This window comes from Eleutherodactylus coqui, chromosome 2 (genome assembly GCF_035609145.1).
Source record: "Eleutherodactylus coqui strain aEleCoq1 chromosome 2, aEleCoq1.hap1, whole genome shotgun sequence".
NCBI lineage: Eukaryota > Metazoa > Chordata > Amphibia > Anura > Eleutherodactylidae > Eleutherodactylus > Eleutherodactylus coqui.
In genome coordinates, this window is record NC_089838.1 from 246,281,597 (window position 1) to 246,300,297 (window position 18,701).

The 18,701-nt window shown below is 42.5% G+C and overlaps 1 protein-coding gene across 1 annotated transcript; it reads right to left on the bottom strand.

Moving 5' to 3' along the window:
- Window positions 1–4,285: 4,285 nt before the first annotated feature.
- On the bottom strand, window positions 4,286–16,861 carry LOC136612440 (ras-related and estrogen-regulated growth inhibitor-like protein). The gene is made up of 4 exons (XM_066592795.1): window positions 16,672–16,861; window positions 13,221–13,274; window positions 10,096–10,172; window positions 4,286–6,132 (listed from the first exon to the last, which is right to left on the bottom strand). Exons 1-4 carry the CDS (start codon window positions 16,817–16,819, stop codon window positions 5,704–5,706), a joined length of 708 nt encoding a protein of 235 aa, XP_066448892.1. The 5' UTR covers window positions 16,820–16,861; the 3' UTR covers window positions 4,286–5,703.
- Between the last annotated feature and the right edge of the window lie 1,840 nt (window positions 16,862–18,701).

An 18,701-nucleotide genomic window follows, 5' to 3' on the forward strand; every position in this document is an offset into this window, starting at 1 on the left:
TTTAACTGCAGCTAGATGAAATATTCAGAACAGTCACTGTTAAAGAATAATAAATACCACCTATGTTGCATTAGTGCATTCCACCATATTGGTTACTCTGAAGAATTACACATCAACAACTTTCCAACACAGATTTTCCGTTTAGTCCTCAGTTCTCAACATATTACCCATTCACATGCACTGCAGAAATGTTTGCAGAGCCAAAAAGGTCTTATTCATATAAAATTTATTGTCCAGATGTTAAAATGTTCATTTCTTGTTATTCTTTGTTGGCATATAGGCCTGTTTTCTATGTTGGGATATTCAACAGCACTACATTTCTAATTGAGGTTTATTATAATGCTACTTAAAAGAACCCCATCTAAAAACATCAGCTTTGGTTGACATTTCCAGCTACTACCTACTTAGCCAATGGCAAAGAGTTCAGCAATAGGCAAAATGATGAAGCTGTAGGAGGGCCCCAAGGAGGCAGAAACATCCATTAACCACACCAGTGGTATCAGATAGGATGGCTCGCTCGATGCGCAAGTAGCGCATGCGCAGTCAGGGGCAAGGGCGGCCATGTTTTTGTAGCTGAGACTGAGGTAATCCCTCGCTCTAGTATCTAGAGGCGGAGCCTGCGACACAAGCGCAGTGGGTATGGACAAACACCATGGTTGGCAGGTATGAAGGTTTAGCTCTCTTCATTGATGATTGATTCCAGCTGGCACCGGACTCATAGCCCATCTGGATAGGTTTGTGTCATAGTGTAGGTGTGTTTAATGTTAAATATCTGTATATGATTGGTGGAGGGTTTCAATAAAATTGATGGTTTTCAGCCTGTATTGTATTTGCTTGACAAAGACCGTGCTAACGGATGAAACGTTGCAGTGCTGTCGAGCTTATGCTCTGAACAGATGATCTCTGTATGAGTATAGATTGAATTGAATTCCTCAACTGCTGCTCTGCCATCATACTACATGGACATCCATTAACCACAGCAGACTGCAGGAAAGATAACCTTTATGAAGTGGGAGATTAATAAAACACTTAAAACTGAATTGCTAGTTTCAATGGGGTTAATCCAAAAATTACAAAGATATATGAAACAATTGATTGGACCTAGCGTTTTGACCCCACTAAATCACAAAAATGGCAGTTGTAGATTTGTGTCTCTGGACATAATGTCTTAATCCACGCTAACTTCAGAGAAACTTGATGTAAGCCTTAGGGCTCTTTCACACGGCCGTAACATTTGTGTGCCCATTCAGACCACGGCTCATACACGCCGAGGCCACAATGCCGTTGGGCCTCCCCCCTTCCTCACGTTCAGCTGTGCACAATAGGAAGGGCAAAGCTAAGCTCCCACCCCCTTCCTGCAGCCGGCAATGCGAGGGGGCAGAGTGGAAGTTGGCTCCAACCGGCAAACAGCCGGAGGGGAGGAGAGGGAGGAAGTTTAGCAGTCACACTATTAAACTCCCTCCCACCTCCCTTCTTTGGCCGCTGTCATTGGCTCCCATAGGATTCCATGCAGCGGACGACGTATTCTAGCCCGAAAGATAGTTGCAGGACTATCTTTGTGGGCCGACCTGAAAGCACTTGGAGCGATATTGACCCGGCAGGGCGCTTTCACGCCTCAGGAATACGGCGATGTAATGTATTGGAATCCAATGCATCAGATTGTAGCGTAAATCTGCCGTCCGTGAAAATAGCGGCCGATATACGCTTGTGTGAAAGAGGCCTTAGAGAGGAACATAAAGCTGGTCATGCATAGGTCAATTTCTCCCGGATACAACTAGTTTTATCATACTGTTTACCAGTGCGCTGGTTGTTACAGTGGCACATGACATGTGCCTTTAGTGTAAGGATTTCCCATGTAAAGTAATTTTTTTCCCCAATATTGCTCACTTTGATTACAGGCAGTTGTACCATTTAATCCGTAAGGATAGCAAAGACACGTAAAGTAATTGTGCAATCTATTTTTGCATTGACCAGAAACGAGCATATTGACTGCATACACATACCTTATATCTAGTGTCCCACTCTGCAGCACTTTACAGGTTAGTACAAGAATAGAATATCAGATGTTACATGCAATATTGACCTAACATTATGAATGGCAGTGAGGGTCCTGCTCACAAAAGGTTTTCCATCTATGAGGAAATAGGGGTGAAGAGGTTTTTTTGGCTAATGGGCCAGCCATGTTTCATAGAACTAGTGTACTAAACATAAAAATGTAAGCAGCAGGCATCAGCTGGTCTTTGTGCATTTACAGATATGAACTGCCTTGAGTGTATGGGTGCGGGGGAAAACGTTATCTGAAAGACAGAATCTGGTTCTAAAGGGAGAATGTAGAAGAGGGGTAAAAAGTAAAAGAGATACACTGAGAAATATTATAGGCTTAACCAAAGATGTTTTTAGGGGAGGCATAAAACTCTGGATATTGGTAATCTAATTGTTCAGGGTAGAGCATTTGAGAGAACTGGTGCAGCTTGGGAAAAAAATCATGGATAAAACTCAGCTATCCTATTATCAAAAATAGTATGGCCCCATCTTAGCCAGAAAAACCTATATTAACGAACAAGAAAATTGTATATCACCTTTTTTGTAATAAAGGAATTTGCAGACTTTTAGAGCCGACAAAAGCTCCTGATGGAGGCTCATCTGCAGTTGGTCATTAGCCCGATAAAATGCTAGTTCTGAAGGCTTGCAAATATTTTCCTGATGAGCCAATAAATGGAATTAACTTCTTATGCTTGACTTTGTATACAAGAGTATTTACCATCACATAACCATTTACCTGTTTAGTATTTCATGGGAATGAACAATCAGAGCTGTAGATTCCGTTCCAAAAACAAAATTTGAGTTGTCAGGAAAAAGTAGTGGGAAAAAAAAAAAAAAAGTAGGTGACCAAGAAATACAAAGGGTTGAGTCTGGCAGGGAAAGACACTCATGCTTAGTAGTTCTACACTCGGGTTAATAAGAGGGAGTCCCAAGCTGGAGCCTCCCCCCAATGAAGTACATATGTCCTAACCCCAACAGTACCCCATCTCTAATGGACAGGAATTCATGAGAAACCAGTTTTATAGCCGAGCCCAGGTTGTTACTATTTCTACCCATTTCATCATTCCTTATCCAAATCAGGGAGGATGTGGAAGGAACTACAATGACTTAGTAATTATTTACATTGTAAGCAGTCATGTGTGGAGTCCTCTTTCCCATTTAACTGTTACTTTTGTGTGTTTTTCAATATGCTAAGCTTTGTGTTGGCTTACACCCCTAATTGTAGAGCACTGTACAACAGATTACATTAATTTCTCAATAAAAAAAACCTGAAAGGATATTCACAAAATCGACTTATCGCTTATCCATAGGTTAGGGTCCTGTTCCCTTCTCTCCTCCTCACTGGAGGTGCACAGCACCAGTGAGGGGAGATGAAATGAAGTGGTGATCGAGCATGTGCACTGCCACTCCATTTATCTTCAATGGGACGGTCGGAGATGGCCGAGAACAAGTGCTTGGCTATTTCCTTCACCCATTTTAAAATTAATGAGTGGCAATGAGCATGTTCGGCCGCCTCTCCATACAATCTCCATGTCATTGTGGAGGGTGCAAAGGAGGAGAGGGGGACACTAGATCCCCATCCTCGGAACTGGCGTGGTCCTATGGATCAGGTATTAAAAGTTAATTTTGGGATAACCCCATCAACACTTGCTCTCAGGAAATATACATAATCCCTATGAAAAAAAAAAATAGTATTACAAGACAATGGAATACTGTATGACATGCATACATATCTTTAGAATTTTTTATTTGCATATTGCACATATTATGCATAGCATTTTCAATATATCTTTGTTATTTACATATACATTTTTGACCCGTTTATGCATATGTAGGTACGGTGTTCACATACATTAAAAGGACACAGCTCTATACAAATATACAAGTTATATGTACATACTATATATTACACTTCTAGAAACGAATGGGTATATTACACTGTAAAAGGCATCACAGACATAGTAATACAAGACAAAGTTACTTGTTCCAGAGAAGTTATGGATCTCTATGTATCAACATTACAAATGGAAAGCAACAGAGCACGACTTTCATTTTAGCAATTTACTATTTGTGATCTTTGTGCTCATCGGGATGTTTTATGGTTATCGTGATAAGACATTATATAGAACCGTGAAATTAACAGTCAATGGTGCTTTAACCAGCAATGGTGGACATACGGTATTAGTGGGCAGTAGAAGGACAATGTATTCTAAACATATTTAAGTATAAAGCTGAACAGACAGGCATGCACAGTTATGACTGAACCTATGTGATGGCTACAACGATGCAGAAATAAGGGATTACATTCAGTTTGACTCCTCACATGGATTAGGAAGGTCAAATGGATGGATTTAATGCATCATGCTCAAGACATAACCAATGACTTGGGTGGCTTAAGTACTACAAATGCAGTTACTGTACTTTTATAATACATGTTCGCTGTAACCCTTTCATCTCCTATAGCAAAATTATCTCTTCTAAACAAAGTCTAATCGCTCCGGTTTCTATTGCCATTTTCACCTGAGCGCAATACAAGAACATAACCGTAACGCTCTATACATCTTAGAAACGTCCCCATATTACACTGATGTGAACACTGGCTTAAAGGAGTTGTCCCACTTTAATATACACTTTCTCAATCCAAGAGTTATAGCATTGCAAGGAGCTTTCAAATGCACCAAATGCTGAAATTAAAGTACTGATGGGTATTGACCCAGTCAATGGTCTCTGACAATAACTGTAGGTGGACTGCGGAACGTTAGTACAAAAAACGTGGGCTGAAAAAAAAAAAAAAAGGCCAGAAAGGTACTTGGGGTGTAATTAAAAAACAAAATAAGTTTGAAGCAGGACAATACCATTAAAACGGGGGTTGCCCATACGCACTAGATTGGTGACCCTGCCACTGTCGAAATAACTTTCTGGAGTAGCTGAGCAGCTTGTTCAGCATAAAGCCCAAAAGTTTTATATTCGCAGGCTGGGGAATGAGTTCACTTTATGGTTTAACTGCAAAGAATACAGACATCTGTTTATTGTGATTTCTGCAATTAGCCATGAGGTGTTTCTGTGCTGTCACAGCATGGCATGTCTGCTCCAAACATTCCTCGCTCTCATAAAAGCGCATTCCTCTCCGTGCACACAAGGGACATCGCTGTGAGAACACAAAGAACTCATAAATAAGGCACAAATAGTATTACGTGCAAAATCATCCCAACAAGCGCGATCTGATTGCTTATATTCATGTACCTGTCGCTGTGTATGCAGGTCTACATAATGATGGCAGAAGAGATACAGAATATGAGCAAGCAGAAAACAGCACAGATGGCAGCATCAGGCCCGATAAGGGATCATAAGCAGATGAAAGCCGACGTCTCTTTTGATCTTCCCAATTTGTGGCAAATCTCATCAAAATGTTTGCAGCAAGCTGTGGTTATATCAGACTTCTCCACTAGTTTTCCATATTTTAGCGATTACTTTAGAAGCTGTTAAGTAAACCATTTAACCCAATTAGAAAGCACAGTAAATTAACAGTACAGGACAGCTTAGATAAGACGTAGGCTGCACTGTGGGAAACTCCACTGTCAAGACAGAAATGAAGTCGGTACAAGCACTCAAGATGTTTAACTCATGTCAAGTGTCCTTGTGGGCCAAATATCTCTGGTATTACAGAGAGTCCGTCCTCCTCCTGGCAAACACTGCTGACATACTCTTTACAATGCCACGTATTCCAGTCCCCTTCTTCGTAACCAGTTTAGACTCCTTAATTTTGTCTACCAATCCATGAAATACCATCAGGACACCGTGATAGGCCTCTGCTGCCGAAACTTCGTAAAAGTCACAGTCCATAGAAAGAGCCAAGAGTCTTCCTTCTTCACTAGAGACTGTTCGTAGATGGTGGAGATCACGTTTGTTGCCCACAATGACTATGGGCAGTTTCTCCGGCCCTAAACAATCTTTGGAAGCTTTGATGAGCTGGATTGTCTGACAGATAATGTTAAAACTTGCTCTGTCAGAAATGCTGTAGACAAGGACAAAACCATCTGCCCACTGAATACGCTTCTCCTCCTCAGCACAGCTTTCTTCTGTAGGCTCCTACAGCCAAGCAAGGAAAGGTCATTAGTAAAACACCAGAGACATGAGATGCGATTGCTTTAACAGAGCTGCCTTCCATTATTTGATAGTAAAAAGAGAAAAAACTAGAAACCTAAATATAAGTCACCATCAAGTATGAAAACTCTCAATCCATGACATTTTGAAACAACGCTTGGTCGTGCAGCAGGTCCTCCAATGGTCAAGCTCAATGCTGGTGGTTAGAGATAAGCGAGCGTACTAGCTAAGGCAAATTACTCGAGCAAGTATTGCCATTTTCGAGTACATGCCCGCTTGTCTCCATAAGATTCGTGGGCCGCGGGGGGGGGGTAGATATTAAAGTTATTATGAGCAGAGACTCATTTTAGTAATACAGTGAGTTAAAGGAGTTTTCCAGCACTCAATTTGCTAGAAACCTGCTCAATGCATGCAGTGAGTGCCTAGTCCTAGTTTTGGATTGGGGGGCCCTGGGTAAAATTTTCAAAAAGTGTGGCCTGAATTCTGAAATATTCTAATACACAGTCATGTTCAGTCAACATCTGAATAAACCCTCAAGGCCTTTTACACGGGCCAACTGTCTTTTAAACGACTACACAAGTACTGACGTCACGGCTAAGGTCATCAGCACTCGTGCAGAGCATTTAAGCTGAAAGACTTGCTGCCGGCTCCTTGTCTGCTTCTCCTCCTATGGTAAGCGCTGAGCGAGGAACATTTACGCTGGATGATGAGCCAGCGAGCCAACAAGATTTTTTTTTAAGCCGCCTGAAAAGTTAGCGTAAGCAACAGCGAACGACAAGTGAGCGATTTTTTTTGCACTCACACTGAACGATTATTGCTCAAATTCGTTCATTTAAACAATTTTTAAGCGATAATCATTGTGTGTAAGTGGGCCTTTCCTTAGGCACTGTTCATATGGCAGATGTCATATGAAATCTGTATTGTAGAGGGGGAGGAAATTACATGCAACTATGAGATACAGATTACAAACTAGGTTTACTGCATATACACACACACTATTCGAAACTGCCTTAAAATCCTGGGCAAAAGTTTACATTGAAAATATGCAGATTTCCACTGAAATCCACACCGAAAAGGTCTCATGCAGGTGCCTGTATCTTCTGCTGCAGCGGCTGAACAACCCTTTTAAGCCGACACATTCTGCAATCACGAATCAAAACTGGAAAATGGTTTGTAAAACTGCATGTATATAAAACACTTGTAAGAGGTCCAGTAGGTGGTAGTGATTCTCTTTATCTCACTTGGCATTCTGTACATGATCAGACCCCGGCACAACAGGCTACGGCTCTACTTGTTATGCTCTTCAGATGGCTGATCCATCTCTGCAGAGCTTCAATCAATAATGTTATCGTGGCTCTGTAGAGCAGGTTATGGAAAGTCACTGGCATTTCCTCTGTGACCATCAGTCACATATTAAAGTGTTTAAGAGTAACTTATTAAGTAAGCAACTTGTGTGTATGTCATGTGACAATTTCTATTGCATGTTATTCTTGCAGGGGGTAAGTGTGTCTGGTCGCTGACCATATCTACCATACTTAGTAGTAGTTATTCTTCATTCTTCAGCACTGTTTACCAAAGTAGGACAATAAATAGAACTACGGATAAATGACCTTAACCCATGTATCTACTTTTTTTATTGATTAAAAAGATCTAAGTGAAACATACTTCGATTTTGTAATCAGTTTTCATTTTCCAATTTTTCTTTAATTCTATTATCTGTAAATGATGATGGGGGTCGGCCGTACTGCCAAAACTGCCGTGAACACCATTTAGATATATAATTGACATGGGTTATAGATAAAATGGACAGGAGCTAACTCATTAACTGTTATGTGAGATTCTCAGCATGCTCTGTGACATGCGCAGAGGTCACTGTGCAGGAAGGGGAAGGAGGTGAGCTGTGACCATCACCTATTGTGAATGGTGGATCTTATGCACGTTATTAATTTTTTAAAGAATGTGGTAGGTTTAACATAAAAACTTGATTTATACACAAGGTCATTTTCTGATGGCACATTCTCTTCAAGAATTAGGATTGAGCTACAGCGAATTGCACAAACAGGAAATCCGCTATCAGAGGTCTCCAGCCTTTTGTACCTTGTGAGCCAAATTCAAATGGGAAAAATGTGAAGTTTGGCATGCAAGTATTAAACTATCCAATTTGCTACTATTTAGGAGGGGGGGGGGGGGGGGGAGGCCTGCAGTATTGTCACAGTGGATGTCATAATGTAACCAATGCATATGCCAAAACAGAGGGCTCTTATGTTGTTCTCAACCGACAGCTTTTTTGGCTTGCCATAAGGCTTAGGAGCCTTTAATAAGACTTGGATTCATGCAAAAACACACATTTCCCACTGCAGCCTAGAAGACATGTCATCCCTGCAGATCCGCATGGATTCTGTTTCTACTTCAATTACCTTGCAGGTGGAATCAACAATCTGCATGGAATTTCTATTATTAAGCCACTTCCTTACAGGTGGGGTCAGCAGATTATAGGTTCTGTTTATTGCAGTCTGTACCCAAACAATGCAGAGCCTGTGAGCACACTATGATATCCCATCAGCCATAAACAATGATACTTATCAGTAAGAACAGAAATCTGGACTTCCCTGCAGGCCAGCAGGGTTGGCACAGTCTTATAGGACAGTTACAGAGAGTAGTTCATCAGGGTTATTACAAGAACACTCCTGTTTCTGTAAAATAGGCATTTCCATCAGCATCATTATATATACTCTGATCACTGCATTAGTAACAGCTGTTACATGACATCTTGTGATCAGTAACGTGGTGCCATATGACGGCAGGGTCATGATCTGCTGTCAGAAAATGTGCCGACCCCTCTTCTACATAGCAGAAGGCAACGTTTGGCAGTCATGAGTAAACATGGTGACTTTGACAGTGTGCAGATTGTTTGTGCCCGAGGGGTGTGGTGCCAGTATTTCTGAAACAGTTGCACTTACTAGCTGTTCCCGACGATAGTATCAAGAGTGCACCAAGGCTAGTTGAACCACGGACAGTTATTCTACAGAAGATCACAGCATGGCAGGCCACATGCGGTGGATCATAAAGGCGTACCTTGCATCGACTGGGGTTCAATAACAGAAAAATAGACAAAAAGGTGCCCCTGATGTTGGCAAAAATGCACAGACACTACCTCACATGGGCCCAGGAAAGACCAACGGACCTTGGACACATGGTAGGTGGTTACCTAGAGTGATTAATTCCATTCCTTGCTGAACCATACAGATTCAGATCTGCATCTGGCACAAACAGCATTAAGCCGTATTCCATGCACAATTGGAGTTCAACAGGCTGGGGGTGGTAGTGCGACGGTCTGGAAGTAAGTTTCAAAGCATGGCCTAGGACCGTTGGTCAGCATACAATCATACGTAGGGATAGCGGTACCTGTTAGCTCACCACCTGTAAGTCTATCTTCAGGATGTGTTCCCTGGCCATCAGTCAACAGGACAACACTTTCATCAAGCTTAAGTCATTAGAGAGCGGTTAGAGGGACCCGACAATGACTCTTCACACTGCTTTGGCCCCCAAACCCACCATACTGTAACCTCATTGAGCACATTTAGGATATGCCAGAGGGGGTGCGAGTTCTGCTCCTATTTATCCGCAAAATATGAACCAACTGATGGAGCTGCTGCAGCGGGCATGAATTGAATATGGAGTACGCTTGCCAATTCGTGGAATTTGTCTCCTGATGTCTTAAAGAGAAGACCAACTTGTTATTGAGTAGGTGTTTCTAATGCAGTGATCATTCAGCATATATGCCGAGGTATGCCTTTAGTAAATAGTGCTACGATTCCTAGAGGTTTCTTATATTGTATGTTTGATGCATTTGGTACCATGCCAAGACACCCACAATGTAACAACCAAGGGTAAGGTGCTCTAAAAGTCAAAGTGAGATTTCAGACCAGAGAAATATAAAGGACTCACCTTTGAATACGGAAAATCCCAAATATTAAAGATGACTTCCTTTCCATCCACCAAAACATTGTGACTATATATAGATTCTGCAATGAGAACACGAGCCCAGTTAGAACACGACTTACTGCAAAAGGTTATTACCATAGCATTGCACAGTGGGTTCCAGACTGCGTGACCAAGAGACCCTGAATGCATCAATGTCCTCACCTACCTCCATTCACCCCAACAGTCTGCCTTTATTTCATTCCATCTATACAGCGAGCCTCAGACAAATGATCTTATCCTACAGTTTCTAAGTTAATTAGGCAGCTCCTTTATTTTTACATGAATGGCATCATCTAAAAATAGGTTTATTATGACGTTCGGGCCTGGAGGATGAGAAGTACAATGCACTTTGCTGTAATTATATTAATGATGTTTCCTAGGCATTAGGATTGTGGAAAATGGAATATGTGGCCCACGCCATTTTCTACAAAGGGCTATTCTTCCTTTATACGAATTATTACACAGTATATAATTAGCCACATGCTAGTCATATTGTACGAGACTATATATACTTACCCTTTAACCTGAATGCTCAGCAATAAAATGCAGACATCTCAGGCAATGCAGGAGTTCTACATTATGCCTAAAGCCATCCCAGTAAGTCACTTGACCTCTTCATCATGGACTTTTCTAGGTTTTGATATTTGTCTAGATAGATCATTACTGATTAGCATTGCTTCAGGTCACGTGATGGCCATTGTTCAGGGGAGCCCCTGGCTGCCCGCTCTTTGGCAGACTGGGTAAGGCCCCCCAAACACTGGTTCTCACCACGTTGGCCGAACCTGTGAGAAGCAGCAATGCCTCCTTTTCTACTCATTAGAATGAAAATAAAAACATTATATATGCACTCACCTGTTTTGATCCCCAAGTTGCTACAGACTGCTCCTTCCTTCTTACAGGTAGTGTAGCACTGATATGTATCAGATTGAGGCCATTGGTTGGCTAGCGCTGATCGCGTTTCTCAACATGTACCAGCGTTGCACTACCCAAAAGGAAGCAGGAGCGGCATAGTGATCAAAACAGGCAATTATATAGCTCCCACCCACACTCCCAAGGACCAGAAGAGGGGCATTAGAGGTGACATGTCTAGGGCAGCTCATACAATCCCATGGCTATCAGTACCACCTTTATGCTGATAGCACTGAAATCTGATGGCCCAGAGTGTCTATCGGCTATATATTTCTCCTCCTGCTTCCTAAAACATAATCTGGAAAAAACTGAAATCATCATCTTCCTCCCACCTCACTCTACCCTCCCGACAGACTTACCAATCACCATCAATGGCTCCACATTTTCACCAGTTCTACAAGTCTGTGTGTTACATTTGACTCTACCCGCGCCTTCAAACAGCGCATACAAGCCCTTGCTACCTCCAGTTCAAGAAACATCTCTCACATACGATCTTTCCTCGACCAAGAGTCAACAAAAACGTGAGTGCATGCCCTCCTCTCCCATCTAGACTACTTCTACAGTCTCCTCTGCAGCCTCCCTTGCACCCCTCCAATCCTTCCTCTACTCCGCTACCAAGCTTATCCACCTCTCCCCTCTTCCAATCCCTTCATTGGTTGCCTATTACGCCATGTCTCACCTATACTCGACCTATCAGACTCTCCACCTGGAAAAGCTTCAAAAGCAACCTGAAAACCCAACTTTATAGACAAGCCTACAACCTACAGTAACCCTGCTGCCACCGCAACATGGATACCTTTTACCCTTACCTATTGTTTTCTCCCTTTGCTCAACACTGTAAGCCCTTGTGGGCAGGAGCCTCTCCCTCTGTATCAAATTGTTAATCACTTAGTGGATGATTAGTTTACTTTTCCTGTTATATGTAATGTGATGTGATTAAACACGTAGTAGTACTTGTAGCTATATGTAGTGGACCGTTTAACCCTATTCTCTAGTTGAACAGCGCCTTGGAATTAATGGCGCTTTCTAAATAAATACTTATAATACTAATAAAAGGGAGCCAAAAAGGCATCATTATTATTTAAAGGGGTTGACCCACTTCTAGCTGTTTAGCTGCAAGAAGCCAACAGCTCTGTACATTTGGCTGAGGTTGTACTGCAAACTCAGTCCTATTGAAGTAAATCGGACTTAGACTGCAGTACAAACCCAGGCCACTGCGCAACGTACGCAGCTGTCTGCTTCCGGCAGCAAAACAGCTAGAAGTGGGACAGCTCCAATATGGGTGCAGAAAAGGGGGCACTATTACTGTCTGGGACTTAATTACTATCTTGGGTACAATGGATAGGGAGATTTGTTAAAGTGATAGATGTATTGCAGCAAATGAGAGGGGGGGGGGGGCATCATAATTACTACATACTGTAGGCAGCCTTAAAGGGCTATTCCCATCTCAATGTTTGAAATAACAGAACAATACATTCCCGCATAAGAGGTTCATTTCCAAAAGGCTCTCTTCTCCAGATATTGTAGCTATTGATTCATCGGCCCTCTTGATGTTTACTGCTAGTTGTAAGGAAAACAGACTATGGAAAGAAAGAACACAATGGCAGCTGGTGACCAAGTCGAAAACTAGTGTGCGTGCGCTCCAGAGATCCTGGCCATTAGATTTAGATGAAAGAAATGCTCAAGACTGCCTCCTCCGGTCCTCGGATATTGTTTTACTATAGAAGAGCTGGTCTGTTTCCTAGGTAAGAAGCAGTAAACAACTAGAGGGCAGAAGAATCAATAGCTACAATACCCAGAGAACGGAGCAGTTTGGAAATAAACATCTTATGGCAAAATGCATTGTTTTGCAATTGAAATAGGATTCTAGAGATGGGAATACCTTTAATCTAGGCTTGCTTACAATCTGTACTTTAAAAAAGGAGATCAGCAACTCCAACCTCCTGACTCAGAGGTCCACCGATATGCCTCATAGAATAAAGATTGATTTGGTAGTCATTAATTTTAATTTAGCGCACTTACACCCCAAGTATGGCAAAATAATTGGGGGGGGGGGGGGGGGGGGAGAGGTGTGTGCAAATCTCATATTGAAACTCGCGAACAAATAGGACAAGAAAACATTTTCATTACCCCAAACAGTTATGTGACATTGTATAACATAAAAAACAAAGAAAATTTACCAAGTTCTCCATATTCTCCAATGAAGCGTCTGGTTAGAAATCGGACCGTTAGTGCTGTAAAGAAACAAGATGAAAGGTTACAGTTAACTTAAAGCAAGTGTGTGCCGAATATCTTGACTTTCAAAATATGACCAATAGCACTTTTTTTTTTAGGTTTATGCAACCATTAGGTTGTATTTTTATGTGCTGCATGGACAAAAACTTGTGTACTTGATTGCAAATTACCATTTTTTGTATGCACTTTACAAGTGGCAGATAGGGCTTCTGTCCACAGGCAAAATTTTCACAGCGTTCCCCGTGCCGATAATCTGGCAAACCCCCCATCCACAAGCGGAAAATCATAGCGATTCTCCGCTCGCTGCCGGCAAATCTCAGCATGCTGCAAATTGCCGCTATTCTCCGCGGTGAGCCCATCTGTTAGATAGGCTCACCGCAGAGATATGTTAGCTGGCTCCTGCGGTGGCGATCTGCCGCGGGATATTGCAACGCCTCTGGACGTGCAGCCATAAGCAGCTAAAATAATGATCCTCACCAAGCACCACTGAAGCCCATTGTTTTACCAGAAACTCCTCCAGCAGTCACATGACCGCAGCAGCCAATCACTGCTCCAAGTAGTCACGTGCCTTTCCTGCAGAAACAACCCGAGGGCAGCGAATGGCTGCAGCGTTCATTTGAAAAATGAACAGCTCCCAACTTGTGCTGGAGCTTCTGGCAAAAGCCCCGGGGACATTCAAGACCATGTTTTAAAAAAATATATTTTAGCCACTTCTATCTGCCCCCGAACCATTTATTTTTGACTCTTGGAAAACACCCCTTAAGTCCACACACAAATTACAGGTGAACACATGTATATAAAGAGTTTCGTTTGTAATTACTATGCGGACAAAAGCTACAGGGAGGGAAGACTGTAATTTGCAGCTTTGCCACGCAGCACACCAGCCATTCCAGTTGGCACATGAGATTCCACTTTTAGTAAAACCCATGAAACCAAGTTACAAACTATCAGTTCATTCCCAGTAGTCGGGACACGTATTACACAACCGATGGAGTCATAAACGATGATCATGCTGAGGCACAGCGGACATACTGGGAGCACATTGTTACTGCAGGATCCAAGAAGTACAGAACTCTGTGCAATTAAAGAGGAGCAAATATTTAGCTTGACTCGCATTTCCCAAAACAAGAACGATTTGGCAAACGTTAAGATTCACTGACAAGTCAATCCGCCGTATCTGCGATTGCCTGACTGGCTAATTGGACACAAATTGTTTCTCTCTTTGTAATCTATAGGTGATGAAACATTAACTAGTTGGGGAATTGGCAAAGTTTTGATGTACGTATTGTTGTAGGTCTTGTTCGCTTTACCATTACTCTTCAATTATTCTGTTCTATTACAGGAGCAGAACAACAAAAGCGATTGCAGCGCTTTATGTGCCGAGTCCAGCGATGCCCAACAGACTGCCCTAAATAGAAGAGGGTCTATCAGGTCTTCCTTGTGGTGCCAGACACTTTATAACGAAACCTATGTCAGAAAGATCAAGTTCAAGGACTCTAATAAAGCCTCTACTTCAACACTGTTGACTCAATCATAGAAAACGTTTGTTATAACACCAGAGGTGATCAATACACATTTATTTGGTGTCTGAGGATTGAGCATTTCGAGACTAATCATTCTTTTTGTCATCATTTGTTTTTACCCCTTTGTTAAAAAAGTAACAAAAAATAAAAAATAAAAGTAAAAATCCTAATGAAAAGCATTGAAATGCGTCGATTCTCAAACACCAAGCAATTGTCCTCATGATCACCACTAGTATCACAAGTCTTTTCTGAAATCAAGTAGAACCTTCATCTTATATCAGAGCGCTTAAACTTGCGTAATAATGGACCCTCTGGGAAAAAAAATTATAAAAAAATAATTCGGAAAATACTTTATCCGGAGTCCAACAGCCAAACGTTGAGCAGAACCACATAGGGTGATCCACTCCACTGGGAATTTGGATCTGTTTTTAACCTCTGGTTAGAAGGGGGTTGCTCTACGCAGCATATTGCCTAGGGCAATTTCACACATGCTTGAATACTTCGCAAGATACAGCAAGATATCCCACACCAAAATCTACATGTTTAAATGAGAATGATTTTGACACAGAATTACATGCAGAATTAAGCCATTTTCAATTCTGCATGTTCGTCAGCATCTTGTGGAATATCCCGCTATACGTGAAAACACCCTAAAAGTTGCGAATGAGGCTTAACATTAAGAATTGACATCCATGTCTCTATAGAGAGCCTTTGGCACTGCTCAGAGATTTCTGGAACTGGAAATCTGATTACATTCCAGGCAAAGATCAGTCAAATCAATAGAAGTCTGCCCAAATGTTCTTTTTAGAAGATCAGAAATAGACTGGCAGGATCATTGGGCTTGGAATGCTCTATTGCAGTATTTATGGGCAGTATTCTGCATTTTTCCCATTTTTCTCCATTGGCAAACACCTGTACGAAAACTATGAAAACCAGCTGCATGGTGTACAAGGGCTTTAAGGTTACATTCACTACAATGTGCTGAAACATCTGCCAGCTGGTAAGATACTGCAGTGGCCAAAATGCTGAAGAATAAGACCATGTTCACACCTGTGTTTGCAGGTCCTATTGCAGATCTAGCATGGGATTTCAGCAGGAAGAGTCCTGTGTCAAGGACTTTTTCACCTGGTAAAGTACAGGACAGCTGAGCGGAAACCGAAAGAACCCCAGAATCGATGGCGTGCGTTCGGCACCATCATTAGTGAATGCCCGCGGCAGAAACCCACATGTGAATTCTGCAATGGCAAAGTTCTATTGAAGCTAATAGCTTTCTGCCTGCCAATGCAAATGGATGGATTTGTACCACGGATTTCCACGAGCGTGAAATAAAAATAAATAAATAATAAAAAAAAAAGACGCGGCATGTTTTATTTTACTACGGGAGGGCTCAATTAATACTAAAGGAAGCAAAATAGCAGAAATCGAAACAGAAAAATGCGTGATCGCTCGTGGGCATGCGCCCTAGATGGATCTGTTTTGGCCAGGGCATTCCGTTTCCAGGTCCCGTAACGGAGCGGAGAACTGGAATCCCCAAACCCTAGTCCACTTGCTTGTACGCCTGTCACCTGGTACTGACATGCAAGGGTGACACTTCAAAAACTGATAGCTGATCACCCGCTATATACAAAATCCAGAAACTAACTTATTTACTGTTGCCAAAAGATGAAAAAAAACCCTAAAAATGACTGATCACAGAGTACAACAGAAGTCATTTAGGGGTGACTGTAATAACACATCACTGAGAAATGATAAACCTATAAATGAGAAGTTCTCCATCTGCAGGACAACCACAACTCCAGACGTGTCCCATTGGTCTGTGACTGCCAGGACATGCTGGAGGTTGTAGTCCCACCACAGCTTGCAGCGCACTCACCTGATTTTCCGACCCCGTCTGCACCAAGAACTAAGATATTTGCTTCCATTTTCAGTGCAGTGGGTCCAGTCATGTCTGCTGGGGACACAGAAGGTTGATGCTCGGGGCTCAGGCTGACAGATCTCCGGAGCGGGATTTTTAGAACCATTTGCAGGAGACCTCCAGTGATGTCGCCACAACCTGCCTCCTCTGCGAGAGACTCCTCAGTGAGCCCTGCACACAGCGTGGCGCAGGCATTTCAATGGAATCTACCATTCAGCAACAGACCTGGGGGGTGACTATAGCGAGAAAATCGACATGCGAAGCACGTTTGACCTTGTATAGAGGTAAGATTAAGTCAGTAATTACCTCTAAATATGATACACGTGATAAAACAATACATTTACGTTTACAAGAGAATATTAATGTTTCAGTATTTTTGGTACGTCCCGAAACTACATAATCTGGCTGCTGGACGGCGTGTAATTCTGTCACAAGTAGAGGGATTCTCCTCACGGAGTCTAGTTGGTGCTTCTCTAGGAGTTTGTCGTTAAGGTCCGCCCAAAACATTTCTGGGCCCTTTATAAAACATTGGAGGGTAGACTACCCTGCCATGCAATATCAGAGACCTCTACATTAAATCACACCCTTAAGTACAGTGTAATATACAGTATATAGGGACAAGGACGGACATTCATAATGAACGCGCAACATGTGGCGCCTTCGGCTGTTGGTTCACAGCGCACCATGTTCTGTGGCATGAAGCTGCAGGGCAAATGTATGAACCTGAGTAAAAGACGTTTCACACAAGCGCACTATTTCCGCGGTGGAATTTTCCATGATATAGCAAATTCCGTACCAAAACTGACAAGCCTGTCATGCGGAATTGGATATAGCCCAATATAATTCCACATCCATATCTGCATTTAGGACTTCTTCACATACCCATATTTTAGTGCTTTTTGCAAAAAAAAAAGCCTGTGTGAACTAGCAGTGCCTGCGCAAACACACCCAGTATTGTGCGCAGGCACACACGCAAAGTACACTCTTTCACTGCGCAACAAAGTTGCACAGGAGCGAGTGCTTTCTGCAATATGCAAATTAGCTTAGGCTAATTTCACACGAACGTACTTGCGGAGGCAATTCCGCATGCGAAAAAGTTGCAAGTGCAACACGACTAGATTTGTTCAGACAAATGTGATTTTTCCGCGCAAAATCTTTGTCTGCGGAAAGATAGGTCTATCCCTATCTATGTCCAAGTTAGGCTTCATGTCCATGGCACACGTAAATTACTCATAGCGGATCCCGCACAGAATCCGCCCGCGGCCGGTGACCCTGCGTACCTGTCCGGATCATCTTTCTTCTGTACTGCGGATGTGTGCGGACGTGCAGGCAGTCGCGCAGTACACATTTTTTTTTTTTTTATTTCTACTCTTCCTGCGAACATGCTGCGTGTCGGACGGCTTCTGCTGACTACAATGGAAGGCGTCCGTGCAGGAACCGCAGTAAAATGGAGCATGCTGCGATTCTTCATCCTTGAACGGAAACCACAGTTGGTTTCTGCTCGTGTGCATGATCCTTTTTCTATAGCATGCTATGGAGGGTTATTCTTACGGAATCCGGAGGCGGACGCCCGCTCCAGATTCCGCAGCAAAAATCCACCTGTGGACATGAAGCTAACGTAGAAAGCTGCCATAGACTTGTATGGGAGCTGAAAAAAAGGAAGGGAGTTACCCTGCGTAGAATGGAGGGAAAAAGAGGACAGCTCGCCCTAGTTAGGCATTTATTGGCCATTCTAGTCAACAGGAAGAGCGTTCATATGCGCGAACAGGCATTTTTATCGCAAAATAAACAACAATCGATTGGCTAGCACAGACATATCAGCCTGCTTCTCGCCATCTGGTCCCTTCATTCATGTGAATATACGTTCTGTACGGGCGAACGTACTAATGCATACATTCGTGTGAATAAGCCCTTAGCATGTGGATTTTGGTGCACGATCTTCCACCGGTATAAAGTTCCATACAGGGCTATATAATAAATACTAATTT